The sequence below is a fragment of the Cetorhinus maximus genome, chromosome 20 (genome assembly GCF_964194155.1).
Source record: "Cetorhinus maximus chromosome 20, sCetMax3.hap1.1, whole genome shotgun sequence".
NCBI lineage: Eukaryota > Metazoa > Chordata > Chondrichthyes > Lamniformes > Cetorhinidae > Cetorhinus > Cetorhinus maximus.
Window position 1 is genome coordinate 88,187,801 of NC_135898.1, and position 14,826 is coordinate 88,202,626.

Genomic DNA, 14,826 nt, shown 5'->3' on the forward strand with positions numbered 1-14,826 from the left:
CCTGACCAACCCCATGCCCCCACTGCCTCCCCCCAACCACTCAACCACGCCCCACACCCCTAACTAACTCCAAAGTGGCTGTGACATTTAGGCCCAGATTTTCGTTATAGTGAAGAAAATTCGAAGTCCTGCCACGAACCCGGCATTTCCCATTTTGCAGGAGCCGGAATGAAGTTGAATTTTTAAAAATAGCCTCCCGAAGCCAACAGATCTTTGGCTGGTCCATCAAATTCTCTGTCCCTCTGGTGACAACCCTCACTGCAGGCATGACCAGAAAATCCCAGCCATAGAGAACAAAAGCAAGGAAGCGAGCAAAAGCCTTTATAAAACACAGGTTTGATCTCAGTTGGATGCCACACTTTAGGAAGAATGTAAAGGCTTTAGAAAGGGTGCAGAAAAGGTTTATGAGAATGGTTCCAAGAATGAGGGACTTCAGGTACATGGATAGATTGGACGAGCTGGAGTTGTTCTCCTCTGAGAAGGGGAGGTTGAGAGGGGATTTGTTAGTCATGAGGGGTCTAGACAGAGCAGGTAGAGACAAGCTATTCCTACTGGCAGAAGGATCAAGAACCAGAGGACACGGGTTTAAGGTGATTGGCAAAAGAATCAAAGACGACATGAAGAAAAACTGTTTTATGGTGAGTGGCTAGGATCTGGAATGTGCTGCCTGATAGGGTGGAGAGGGAAGATTCAATCATGGTTTTCATGAGAGAATTGGATAAACATATGAAAGGAGAACATTTGCAGGGTTATGTAAGAGGGTAGGGGAGGTGGGCCAGCCAAATGGAAAGATGACATGGGCTGGACGGGCCGAATATCCTCCTGTGCTGTGACCATTGCATGGCCGGGGTTTTCTGCCCCCCTCGTGGTGGGACCCGCTGCAGGATATTCGGCCGCCCAGCCCAAGTCCATTGACTTTCGGTGGGACCGGACAATCCTGGCAGCGGGAGGACCGGACATTCCCAGCGGCAGGCTGGGCTGGAAAATCCAGCCCTATGACTCTGTGGCGTTTATCTCTGAGTCGACTTTCCGAATTCCCATTATTAAATGCATTTAAACACATTGATAATTTGATGGCATGGATTCCAGGTGGACAAGGCTCCACTCTAGTAGGAAATGTCCAGTAAATCCATCCCATTAGACCTTCTCTAATGTTCGAAGTGGTTACATACAGACCAGTCTATCTGGCAACCTCATTGCTGACCTATACAGATGGGTGACCTGAACGTGTAGCTCACCCAATGACATCACACATTGCATTGTCAAAGGCAAAGAGAATATATTTGCAAGAATTGTTCTCTGTACAGATGTGGTGCGCACTATCTAAATACATTTAGACTCATTCACTTCAGGGATCTACATAGTAGGGATGCCAACCCTCCAGGAATGCCTGGAGTCTCCAGGAATTAAAGAGTAATCTCCGGGACACTGCTGTGAGTAATCCTGAAGCAAAATTATTCAAGCATTTAAAGAAATGTTTTTATTTGCATTTCCTTTGATCACTTTATTAGTTATCAAAATGTTGGAGATGGAGAAACAATCATCCAACCGGATGATGAAGAGACCGCTCGCTTTCCAATTGGCCACGGGAAGGTGATGTGCTAATAAAATGGCGACCAAATCGTGGTGTAGTTGGAGGTGGGAAAGTCATGTGACAATACCTACAGCAATGTGATGAACCAGAATTGGCAACACTACAGAGCCTGTGTTCTTTAGGCACATGGGGCCAGATTTTCAAATGCCAGAAGGGTCGGAGGTCATCTCAGGATCCCGACTCCTCTGGGACAGTCTGAGATTTTCAAAGTGGGGAAGAGGGAACAGTCAACTCAATTGTTAATGGGTCAGGTAGGGTGAGGACAGGATTTTCAAAGGACAAACCTAAACAGTCTGGTGAATATTACCGTCCAGTTCATTACGGGGACATCAGAAAGTTTCTTCTTATTCGTTACAAACCATCGTTTCATGGGCCAATTTGCTCTGGGTCCAATGCAGTACCATTATTTTGGCCGCACCTTTTCAGGCAGTAAATTGCAGATCCTAGCCACTTGCTGTGTGTATGGACTTGGTTTTCCAGACAGGTTTCTCATAAGAAACAGTGAACTTTATTTACAGGGCTTCAGCAGCAGTTACATGCTTGCATCAAGAACCACAACTAGAGAAAAACTCCTCCCTCAAGGTTCCCCACGCTTCATGCTAATTCGTTCACACTGCCACATGATACAACACAGTACAATAAGTCTTAAACCTACAGTCACTACATTCCTTAAAGCTACAGTTACTACATTCCTCCCCATTTACATTTTTTTTTACAATTTGTATTTACAAGAACCATTCATGATATTACAAATCTATTCATGGGTTATGAAATTACAATTTCAGTCTCTCAGGTGGTTTCCCGATCCGGGTCGAATTGCATAGCTCCACAACTTTAGAATTTTCTTACTGAATCTTCATTATCTGGAACCACAGCAACATCAGGTCCTCCTTAGGCATAGGCAGTTCAATGTTATCCACTCCGACAGAGACATCTAGTATGTTTACCCTTGGTTGATCGATCACAATGGGGACCACAGGTTCTACAATGGTTACAGGTGGAACTTCGGTTTGTTGGGGTATCTCCCTCCTTTTCAAATGATCCACGTGTTTTCAGGTGATCCGGCCCTTCACTTCTACATGGTACGACAACGGTCCAATCACAGAAACTATTCTACCAGGTAACCAACTCGATCCATCACCGAAATTTTGTACAAATACTGTTTCACTGACAGTAAATTCTCACTCTTGACTACGCAAATCATGAATCACTTTTTGATTCCCTTGACTGTTTGCTACCTTCCCCTCCAGATTGGGAAGTCAGGCTTAATCTTGTGCAAAGGCAGCACTTCATAAGTAATTCTGAAGGTATTGAACCTGTAATAGTGCGGGGGGAGGGGCGGGAGTGCGGGATGGGGGGGTTCGTTCTATAGTGAAACAGGAAATGTGAAAGTTTAGTCTCCACTGATCCTCCTGATAACTTTTTCCTCCCAACTTTATAAGTTTAAAAGACTGCTCTCTCAGCTAGTCCGTTAGAAGATGGATGATACGGTGCTGTCTTTACGTGTTTGATACCATTTAGGCTCTTGAATCTTTTAAGTTCAGTGCTAGTAAATGCAGTACTGTTGTCTGAGATAATGATCCCTGGAAATCCATGCATAGAAAAACTTTGGCGTAACCTTTCTATAGTCGCCCCTGATATTGGCGATCTAACTTCGTACATATCTAACTATTTGGAATGTGCATCAATTATTAGTAGAAACATGGTGCCTAGAAATGGACCTACATAATCTGTATGCAGTCTCATCCAGGGTCAACCAGGCCATTCCCATGGGTGCAGTGGGGCTGCTACAGGCAACTCCTGTAGTTGCTGGAACTGGAGACAGTGTTTAACTATTTTTTCTATATCGCCGTCTATACCTGGCCACCAGATATAGCTCCTTGCAAGCATTTTCATTTTGGAAATTCCAGGATGCACACAATGCAATGTAGTTAGGAGTGGTTACCTTCCTTGTGAAGGAACGATGACTGGTGCACCCCATAATAGGATACCATCCTGACTACTTAATTAATTCATTCGAGTGAAGAATGGCTTCAATTCTTTGGGGACTGGTTCCTGGGACCATCCTTTCAACACTTGGCCTCATACTCTAGACAAGGCTGGATCATGGCTCGTCCAGTTTATTTGTCTTGTGCAGACTGGTTATATGACCTCTTGGGGTGTTGGAACATGTTCAATGCTCTCCTGCAAAGGAAGGCGACTTAGGGGGTTTGCATTGGCTATATACATCCCTGGTCTGTGCATAAAAGTACAAAAATATGCTGATAAAATCAAAGCCCATCTTTGAAATCTTGCGGAAGCTATGGGAGGGAGCATCTATTCTTCGCTAAACAGGCCCCAGAGTGGTTTGTGATCAGATACTATAGTAAAGCGTCAGCCATGTACATAATGATGGAATTTTTAAACTCCACAAATAATCAATAATCCTTCTTTCTCTATTTGTGAGAAGGTTCTGGATACAAAGCCTATTTGCCTTTCTGAACCGTCGTCCATCTTGTGAGATAGTACAGCCTCCACACCACTGGGGGAGGTGTCTCAAGTTAGCATCAGTTCTTTTGTCGGGTTGTAGTGTACCAATAAGTTCGAAGAGTGCAAGAGCTGTTTAACTTTTGAGGCGGCTTCTTCTTGAGGTGACTTCCAAGACCAACGTTAGTTTTTCTTTAATAATGAGTCTAGAGCGTCTAGGACCATTGATAAGTTGGGTAGGAATTGACCATAGCAATTTACCATACCCAAGAATGACTTGAGTTCAGAGATATTTTTAGGCGAAGGTGCTTTCTTAATAGCTTTGACTTTTTCTTCTACTGGGTGTAACCCTTGGGCATTCACCCAGTGGCCCAAGTAGACGACTTCACTTGCCTGAAAGGTACACTTTTCCTTTTTCAAGCGCGCCCCTGCTTCCAAGAATTGTTTTAAGACTTCTTCCAAGCTAGGCAAGTGTTCTCTTTCTGTAGACCCAGTTATTAGAATGTCATCCAGGTAGATCATGAAGTGAGGTAGTCCTTGCAGCAAGCTCTCCATCATCCTTTGGAAAATCGCACAGGCTGAAGAAACCCTGAAAGGCAGGCGTGTATATTGATACAACCCTTTGTGTGTGTTTATGGTTACAAATCCTCTGGATGTATCATCCAGTTCCAGCCACTGATATGCGTGACTCATATTTAATTTAGTGTAAGTTCTCCCTCCTGCTAATTTGGCGTACAGATCCCTGATCCTGGGATAGGCACTTGTCCAAATTGGCAACCTTGTTTAATGTTAACTTATAATCCCCACAGATACAGATGGTCTGATCCGATTTCAGGACAGGGATCATGGGTGCTGCCCATTCCAAAATTTGAACTGGCTGAATAATACCCAGCTTCTCTAAATGGTTTAATTTGGTGTCAACCTTCTCTCTCAGGGCATAATGCACAGACCTGGCTTTTGAAAAACAAGGAGTTGCTTCAGAGTCAGCATAGATCTTAGCCTGCAGGCCCTTGATTTTCCCCAGTTCCTCTTGAAAGACCTTGTCATATTTCTTTAGCAGCTCTTGCAGTCCTCCAGCTCTCAGCTGGAAATTTTCAGACCAATTTACTTTAATTTCTTTCAGTCAATCACGACCTAGAAGGCTTGGTCCTATTCTGCACTGTGAGATTCTGTGATTCTGTGATTGGCGTAATTGGGTACTATCAAAACAGGTGTCAAAGTTAATACAGTTTTCAAACTATTAAATGCCTTCTGACACTCCTGCATCCATTGAAGCTTCTTGTTTTTTTTAATAGTTCAGTCAGTGGAGCAACCACTGCGAAAATTTGCTGTAAATTTACAATGAAACCTACTGATGCCCAGAAATCTCAAAACTTCTCGTTTTGTTATAGGCACTGGGAAATCCGCGATAGCTTTGACTTTCACATCTCTTGGAGCCACTTTACCATGCCCAATGGTATGGCCTAGATACGTAACTGGTGCTTTTGCAAATTCACTTTTAGCCAAGTTCATCACCAAATTAGCTTATTGTAATTAAGTAAATAATTCTTCCAGCTGTGGTAAATGCTCATCCCAAGTCTGACTGAAAACTATTAAGTCATCAATATAAACAACACAATTGCTTAGACCTGCAATTACTTTGTTCATCAGTCTTTGAAATGTCGCAGGTGCATTCTTCATACCAAATGCCATGACTTTAAACTGATATAGTCCATTTAGTATCACAAAAGCCGATATCTTATTTGCTCTCTCCGATAACGGTACTTGCCAATATCCTTTTAACACGTCCATCTTTGTGATAAACTTTGATTGTCCCACTTTGTCAATATAATCCTCCACCTGTGGTATCAGATATGAATCCGCTTTTGTCACCACATTCACCTTTCGATAGTCCACACACAATCTTTGTGTTCCATCCGGTTCCGGTATCAGCACAATAGCCGGACTCCAGTTACTGCAACTAGACTCAATTATATCATTTTGAAGCATGAAATAAATTTCTTTCTGTACTTGTGATAACTTTGCCGGATTTAATCTATAAGAATATTGTCTTACCAAAAATGCCACTTCTACAGGCACATCATGTATAGCTAAATCTGTCCTCCCCAACTTATTTCCACAAAAAGCTTTGTGTGACTGCAATAGGTTTTCCAAATCGCTTTGACACTTGTCTGGAAGGTAACTCAAAGTTACATTTAAATTTTCAAGTACCCACTCATTAACCAATTTGATTGCAGGAAAATCAATTTCAGAATCCCACATTTCTACTTCTTGCTCTTTATCTACTATCACTAACAACTCCTTTTGGTCCTCCTCCCTGCCAAAGTACTTTTTAAGCATACTTACATGACACACCCCCTGCTTCTTTCTTCTATCTGTATATTTATTAAATAATTTACTTCACTCAATTTCTTTTCAATCCTGTAAAGTCCACTAAACCTTGCCTTTAATGAGTCCCCCAGTACTGGTAACAGGATTAGCACTTTCTCTCCAGCAAAAAAAAATTCAGAGTTGTAGCTTTTCTGTCTGCTTTCACATTCATCACTTGCTGTGATATCTTTAAATGTTCCCTAGCCAACTCACATGCTCTGTCTAATCTCTCTCACTGAAGTTTGATACGTAATCCAGGAGAGTAGTTTCTGAATTTTGACCCACCAATTTCTCATAAATCAACTTCAATGATCCCCTTACTTCATGACCATAAACCAGTTTGAAAGGACTAAAACGAGTTGATGCATTAGGAGCATCCCTAATAGTAAATAATAAGAATGGAATTCCCCTACCCCAATCCTGTGGATAATCCTGACTGTACGCTCTCATCATAGTTTTTAGCGTTTGATGCCATCTTTCCAAAGCCCCTTGTGACTCAGGATGATAAGCTGTTGACTTAAATTGTTTTATCCCCAAACTGTTCATTACTTTCTTAAACAGCTATGACATAAAATTTGAACTCTGATCTGATTGCATTTCCTTAGATAAACCATGTCTTGTAAAAAAATGAGTTAACTCTTCCACAATCTTCTTTGTTGTAATATTTCTCAAAGGTATTGCTTTGGCAAATCTGGTAGACACATCCATTATTGTCGGTAAATACTGATTTTCACTTTTAGTCTTAGGGAACGGACCTACACAATCAATCATGACCCTAGTAAAAGGCTCTTAAAATGCTGGAATTGGAATTAAAGGTGCCAGCTTAATCACTGCTTGTGGTTTCCCTATCACCTGACATGTGTGACATGTTCTACCGAATTTAACTACATCCCTATGCAATGCAGGCCAATAAAAATGTTTCTGTATCTTCACCTGTGACTTTCTAATTTCTAAATGTCCCTCCATTGGAATTTCATGAACTATCCTCAGAATCTCATTTCTATACCCTAATGGGATAACAATCTGATGTACCTCCCTCCAGCTTTCATTTGCTGAAACAGGATACGGCCTCCATTTTCTCAATAAATTATTGCCCTTAAGGTAATAACATAACAACTCTGTTTCTGAGTAAGCTGTCTGATATAAATGTTGTATTTGCAAATCTTTTTTTCTGTAACTTTGCTAACTGTCTTGAGTTAAACACTTCAGCTGAATTGTCTTATAGCCTTTCTTCCTGAACAATGTTTCAAACACAGTGTCATATGATTGGATTTCAACACCTTCTTCCTGCCTTTGAACTGCCTGTCCTTCCTGTTTTTCTTGTTTCAGCCTATGAGCCTGTGATACTGTTATCACACAATCTGGAAACAATCCAGGATGCTCTCTCCCTGTAACACTTCTGTTGAAGACAACCCTACAGGCTGCTCAACTACCATAGGCACCACCCACATTTGTGATCCAGCTATATCGTTACCCAGAATAAATTGAACCCCTGCAATGGGCATTTTTTCCACCACCCCAACAGGCACTTCACCAGTTTTCCACTTATTCTTTAAATTTACCTTCCACAATGGAATAGGTTTAGCATCTCCATGAACCCCACTTATTATCCTGCAATACTCCCCCTGAACAACAAATGCCACTATCCCACAACATTAAGGATTGACTAGCCCCTGTGTCTCTTAAAACTTTAACATCTTTACCTACTCCACCCTGTACACACCCAGAAAGACTTTCCCTTCACATACAAAACCTCTAAACATTTCTGAAACCTGCTCCTCCGAATTCTCTTGGGTAAATTGTGAACACATTTCCACTTATTTACCCATCACTGATTCTTCCTGTTTTATCTGCACACAGACCACTGGTTTTTCCTATGCCTGAAGCCCAGAACCAACAGTATTTTTACTTCCAGAACTTTTCTGCTCCTCAATAATTCCAACAGATTTTCCCTGTAATTTCCAGCACCCTGACTTCGTGTGTCCAATTTTATTACAGTGAAAACAACTCCGTTTTCGAATGTCACTTCTACCCTCAGCATCTTCTTTTTATCCTGAGAAAAAACTTCCTGGGAATTTCCATCTACTCTGTCTCTTCCCTGACTACCCACCTTCTTTTCATACTCCCACTTTCTATCCTTTTCTGATTTGAAAGAGTGACAAAAAAAGGGTTTAGCTCTGTGAATAAACTCACAGTCATCAGCTCTCTCTGCTGCTTGTCTTACCTTTTGAACCCTCTGTTCCTCCACATGAGTTCTCACTACTGAAGGAATTGAATCTTTAAATTCTTCCAAAAGAATTACTTCTCTGAGAGCTGTATTTGTTGTCATTAATTTTAATGCCCGTGTCCACCGGTCAACATTACTTTGTTTTACTTTTTCAAACTCAATATGTTTGCCCAGGCTGGTTTCTCATATTCCTAAATTTCTGCCTGTGTGCCTCAGGAACCAACTCATATGCACTCAAAATAGCCTTTTTTACCACATCATAATTCACCAACATTTCTTCTGACAGCGAAGCTCTACCCACCAACATGGATTGTAACAACAATATCAAGTTTTCCTGTGGAAATTCCATCTGTTTAGCTATCTTCTCAAATGAAATAACGCGTGCTTCAACATCTTTTCTCTCAAACTTTTGGAAGAGCTTGTACAAATTTAAACATCTCCCCACTGGGTTCTAGGTTAAAGGTTTTTTTCATCATCAGAACGTTCCTCAGAATCTGAGGTCTCTTATTTAACTTCTAGCCTTTTAAGATTGTATGCCCTTTCTCTTTCCTTCTCTTTTTCCATTTCCTCTCTTTCTTTATCCTTCTCTCTTGCCTGGAATTCCAGTTCCAGCTTCCTTTCTCCCTCCTGCCTTTCTACGTGCCCCCTTTGAAAAGACCTTTCTTTTTCTCTTTCTGCCCTTTCCTTTTCTCCTGCCTTTAGCTCAAGTTTTTTCATTTCCTTTGGTTGTTAAAGTTCAAGCGTCTTCATTTCTAACTGAAGTCTCACCAACTCCAGCTGTGACTCACTCGTGTCAGGCATTACTTCTAACTTTAAATGCTGTGCCATTCCTTCAATTATATCTGCTTTCCTAACCCCAGCTACATATATTAACACACAGGGCCCTGGTCTTTGCAGACAGAAAGAACGTGTACATATATTGCGCCTGTTTCAGCTAAACAAAATAAGTGACAGCCATTCATTGACTCATTCCTCAGGTCAATGCCTTGACCAATCAGGTTCAAACTGCCTGGTTTAAATTTCAAACAATGCTTGGCAGTTATCTGTCAGTCACCATCAGTGGTGCATTCTCCATGGCAACACCACTTGTCAACCAATCAGCATTCTCTTCACATACAGCATAAATTGTTTTCCCCCTTATATTGGTATTCTTGCGAGTGTCCTCATGAGTGCAAGATGAAAATCTTATCCATGTCTCTTTTTGCAGGAATGTATGCTTTTTCCTAATGTTTGATGCTTTCCTTAACTATAGTTAACCACGGATGGTGGGTCCTCCCCTTAGAATTTTTCTTTACAGTAGGAATATACTTATTCTGAGTACTCTGTAATATCCCCTTAAATGTCTGCCACTGCTTCTCTATTGATCTATCCCCTAGCCTAGTATTCCAGTTCACATCGGCTAGCTCAGCTTTCATCCCCACGTAGTTGCCCTTAATTTTGTTTAAAATACTAGTCTTAGACCCACTCTTCTCCCTTTCAAACTGGATGTAAAATTCAATCATATTGTGGTCGCTGCTACCTAGGGGTGTCTTCCCTCTGAGGTCATTAATTAATCCTGTCACATTACACGATACCAAGTCTAATATAGCTTCCCCTGTGCTAATAGAACTTCTGGCTATTTTCCTTTGCTTCATGCTTTTAAACTACACGTAATCTTTACCTACCTTTAAGAAAAGGGAAAATGGAAAACAAAACATTCTAAATGCAAGAAAGACTAATGATGAAACCTAATGCTAAAAATGCACAGCAAAACTGGACTAAAAAGACCCGGATCAATTCCTAGCTGCACCAATCACGTTGCTTTCCTTGCTCTCATCCTGCTGTTGGTCGGAGCATTCAGTCCAAACCCAGTTTATGTAAATGGTAAATGTCCTCAGCTTCATTTAAACGTAGCCTAATAATTAAAAGAAACTGTTACTCTTTTTCGTCAAGACCACTTTAGGCTGATTCTGGTTAGGTTCCCAGTCCTCGAGAGTCTTAATTTCATCTCTTGCTTCACTGACCCAATAGACCAGGGCATTTACCCTGGTGTACTAACCCACTGCAGCCACTTCACACTTTGCTCCTCTATGTTATATTCAAAGTTCGGTAGGATGGGTACTGCGCACTCTATTTTCGTCACGGTCGTCTAATCATTAGGGTCCAGTCTGCATAAGTGCTACAGAAGCTTTTGTTTGGGGAGGCTGTGGAGTGAGTGCAGGGTGAGGACTATGTTATTACTAACGCGTTTTTCCGAATAAATTGGTTTTCTCCTACAGCGTACTTTACGTGGCAGAGTTGAACCTCTGCAAGGTTCTCCCAATCACTGATCTTAACCTCGGTAGAGGATCCATAAAGATGTTATTGAAATGATCTAAATGCCACCCTTTTCGAGGGTGCTGCTGGTCAATGTTACAGTGGGGCGATTGGGAACTACCCCCTGCCACCTCACCACAGAAATTTGCGCAACTGATCGGTAGTTTTCTTTTTCGGGATTTACGGCCAGATTTCAACTGTAGCTCGTTTTTACCCAGCCAGGTCTCTAGACAAACTCTACAACTTCGCTGAGTGCTCCGGCCTGCACCTGATCCTTGGCTTGAATGCCCTGCTGCGGAATGCTGACAACTCCTGGAATGGTTCCAGTGGCCTGAGTCTCCTCAAGTACTGCGCCGGCAAGAAGTATAATATATCCTGGGAGCTTGGAAATGGTAAGTCAGCTTTCTCTGTCTGGTCAGCAAGTTCCACTTCCCTCCCTCACCTCCCATGAACCTACTCGAGTACGTTGATTCGTGTTCACAGCGCCGTTTGATGCTAAGTTTGATAGCTTAGCTTTTACAGAGAAAGGACAAAGAGGCGACAGGAGAAGGCGCAAAATAGATTTACTAGAATAATAACAGAACTGTGGGTTTATACCTGTGAGGGGAGATTCGACAGGCTGGAGCTGTTTCCACCAAAAAAGAGGTAATCTGAGAGGGACCTTTAACATTCCGAATGGGTTTGATAGGTTAGACTTCGATCAGATGTTTCTACTTGTGGGGGGGATCCAAAACTAAGAGCCATAAGCATAAGATAGTCACCAATGAATCAAAGAAACTTCCTTAATGATTGAGGGAATAGAACATGGCAATTGCCACCACGGGGAGTAGTTGAGGCAAATTGCATTGATGCATTTAAGGGGAAGCTAGATAAGTACACAAGGGAGAAAGGAATAGGAGGATATGCTGGTAAGGTGAGAGGAAGTAGAGTTGGAAGAGGCTCGTGTGCAGCATGTACACAAGCATAGACCAGTTGGGCTGAATGGCCTGTTTCTGTGCTGTAACCTCTATGTAATTTGATGTAATATTAGCAGTGTGGCCTCTGTGTAAGAATGGTTACTTTTTGCGTAGCTATGAAGGCTTTTCGCTCCCATAGCAACACAAACTGCAAAGTGTAATTTGGGTGTGAAACCACCCAACGCACAATTAGGTGTTGGGGAATGATTTTTGCAATACTTGAGCTAGACACTCACTGTAGTAGGTCTGCGTCTGGTGCAAAGTGAATGTAAATAGATTCCCCAGTCAGCCGGCCATTGGAAACGCCTGGGAGGTTTACAAATGTCAGCAGCTGGAGTAGCTCACACTTAACATCAAAAGGCAAAAATCATAAAGTCTGGAAGCTAAAATGTAGATTGCAAGCTTAAGTAGGCATTCTAGAGGATGGCTTTACTTTTAGCTGAGGGGGAGCCTTTTAGAATCTTTGCTTGGAAGATTGGGTGGATTGGCCACAGGCTAGAGTGGAGCCTGTGTGAACTGTGGGATGATTGGTCTCATTGGATCGAATGGACTTTTCTTATTCCATTCTTCCTTTCATACAGGAGTGCATTTGTTCCCCTGAAGGAGATTTGCCTGGGAAAAAGGGAGGGCTAATAATAGTGCCGTAGAACCTTTGACAAGTGATTCAGGAAATACCCTGATTTTCCCATATGGCAACACACACCTGCTCTGCATTCTCAAAAAGAGTGGTTTTTAGTTATTCTAGAAAATGAGGCAAGTTATAGCTAGGTACCCAATTCTGGTTGGATGTGTTCCTAAGTACTTCAGTGCATGACACACCCCACCCCCCAAATCCTGGGACTCCCTCCCTAACAACATTGTGGCTGTACCTACACCACATGGACTGCAGCAGTTCAAGAAGGCAGATCACCCCTACCTTCTGAAGGGCAATTAATGATGGGTAATAAATGCTGGCCTAGCTACTGATGCCCACATCCCGCAAACGAAGAAAAAACTCCCCATCTCAAGCTCCCACCATTGGTCTACCCAACACATTCATCCCCAAGGCTCACTGGGGATGCTACACCAGTGAGAAACAAATTCATCATGAACTCAACTGGATAATTCATGACAGTCAAACAAATTTTACCCCCCCACCCCCGCCAACTCCCTCAACTCTTCGTGTTTTTCATACAAATAAACAAAAATGTCCAAAGAAAATGAGAAAACAAAAGCCACTATGATTTTTCCCCTTCTTACCATCCTCCAAATTAATCTTTAATTCCTGGGGATTCCAGGGCAAGGTGGGAGGGAGTAGCAACCCCGTCTACAGCGGGTAACATCACTGACTGGAGAATCTACCATCTCAATGCAGAAGCATAGGGGCTGAAATCTGAAATCTTCAGATGCACCATGATTCATTGCAAAAAGCTTCAAAAAGCAAATGAATGAAAGTAGGCTGGATTAACCCAGACTGAAGTGGACAGTAACGTGGTGCTCCCTGGGCCTGGCTGCCCCAGGTATTGATACACACCGGGCAGAATATTGCGCTCGCCGAGCGGACGGTGCCCGACCCGAACAAGTGTAAAATGATGCGCGATGACGCCTGGTGACTTCATTGTGTACTCGCGCGATACTTCGGTCGGCAGGTGCGGACAGGAGTTGGCCAATTAACGGGCCTATTAAGCGCACTAAAGTTCTAATTAATTGAAATTTTTCACTGCCTGTCCAACCTTAGAGTTGGCGGGGCAGGCGAAAAGGCCAAGCGGCCTTTGGACTTTTTGCGAAACATCATCCACAGGCGGGATGAGGTTTCGCTCAGTGATTTTTAAAAAAAAACTTTTCTAACTCATTTCTAACATGCCCCCTGTTCATGTGTCAGAGTCACACGAGGGGACATCTTATTAGCATTTTTACAATTCTTTATTTTCAAAATTCTTCAGTTCCCTGGGGCAGCTCTGTGCCTCAGGGAGCTTTTACTGTGCGCATCCCCCCACGCATGCGCAAGCTTCCGCGCTCCCCCCGCCCCCACCCCCACCCCGGCAGCGCTGAGCACGGGTTTCAAGCCGGGTGGCCATTAATTGGCTCCCGGGCCCGCCCGCCCGACAAGGGGAAAATTCTGCCCACTGTGTTGAGTTCAGCCACACAGGCAAACGCCAGCATTCGATCAAAGCAGGACTATCAGTTATTTTAATTTTATGTCCCTGCTGTTAGAGCAACGTCAAGTTTAATGGCAAACTCGCAATGGTGCTGGTTTAATGCTCCACCAATTGGTGAGACATTACATCTGTTCATGGTCTCAGTTAGACTTGACGCAGTGATGCACCAGACCAGACTGACAGCGACTTTGCATCGTGAAGCCTTTCTGACCTTTCTAAAAGGTCACGGCTGAAAGGGGATACAAATACTCACTGGGTAAACAATGACTAATGCTCAAGATGAGGTAAAGCACTTTGAAGAAGGGATTATTTTAGTTTAGCTCTCATCATTACACATCAGTGGAAAAAGGAAGGTTCCTGGGAGTTTGAGTTATATCAGTTCCTGGAAGACCACAAACTTCCTTCAGTGTAATCCATTCATTCTGACATACTGAGCTTTGCTGTATAAGCGAGTTGAAATAAAAAAAGACCTTTAGACTGAGCAGACCAGACCCTTTCTCTGCTGCTGGATGAAGCAGTTGTGTGAACACTGAAGCTGTTTACAACTCTTAAGGAGACACTGCCTTGGCATGTAGGCATTATGGTAAGAATAGGAATCAGAGTAGGTCATTTGGTTCCTCGAGTCCTTCAATTCATGGCTGCACTGTATCATTCGCGCTACACAAGTGCCAGGGAGTGACCATCTCCAACAAGATAGAATTTAACCATCGCCACTTGACAGTCAATGGCATTATCATTGCTGAATTCTCCACTATCAACATCCTTGGGGTTACCATTGAC

At 42.7% G+C, this 14,826-nt stretch overlaps 1 protein-coding gene across 2 annotated transcripts in view; it reads left to right on the plus strand.

Moving 5' to 3' along the window:
- Window positions 1-14,826, plus strand: part of hpse2 (heparanase 2) — a 342,759-nt gene that overhangs the window by 161,129 nt on the left and 166,804 nt on the right. For both annotated transcript variants that reach the window (XM_078565124.1, XM_078565125.1), the window contains exon 4: window positions 11,171-11,344. In XM_078565124.1, coding sequence (XP_078421250.1) covers window positions 11,171-11,344 — 174 coding nt within the window. The remainder of the gene's footprint in view (window positions 1-11,170; window positions 11,345-14,826) is intronic.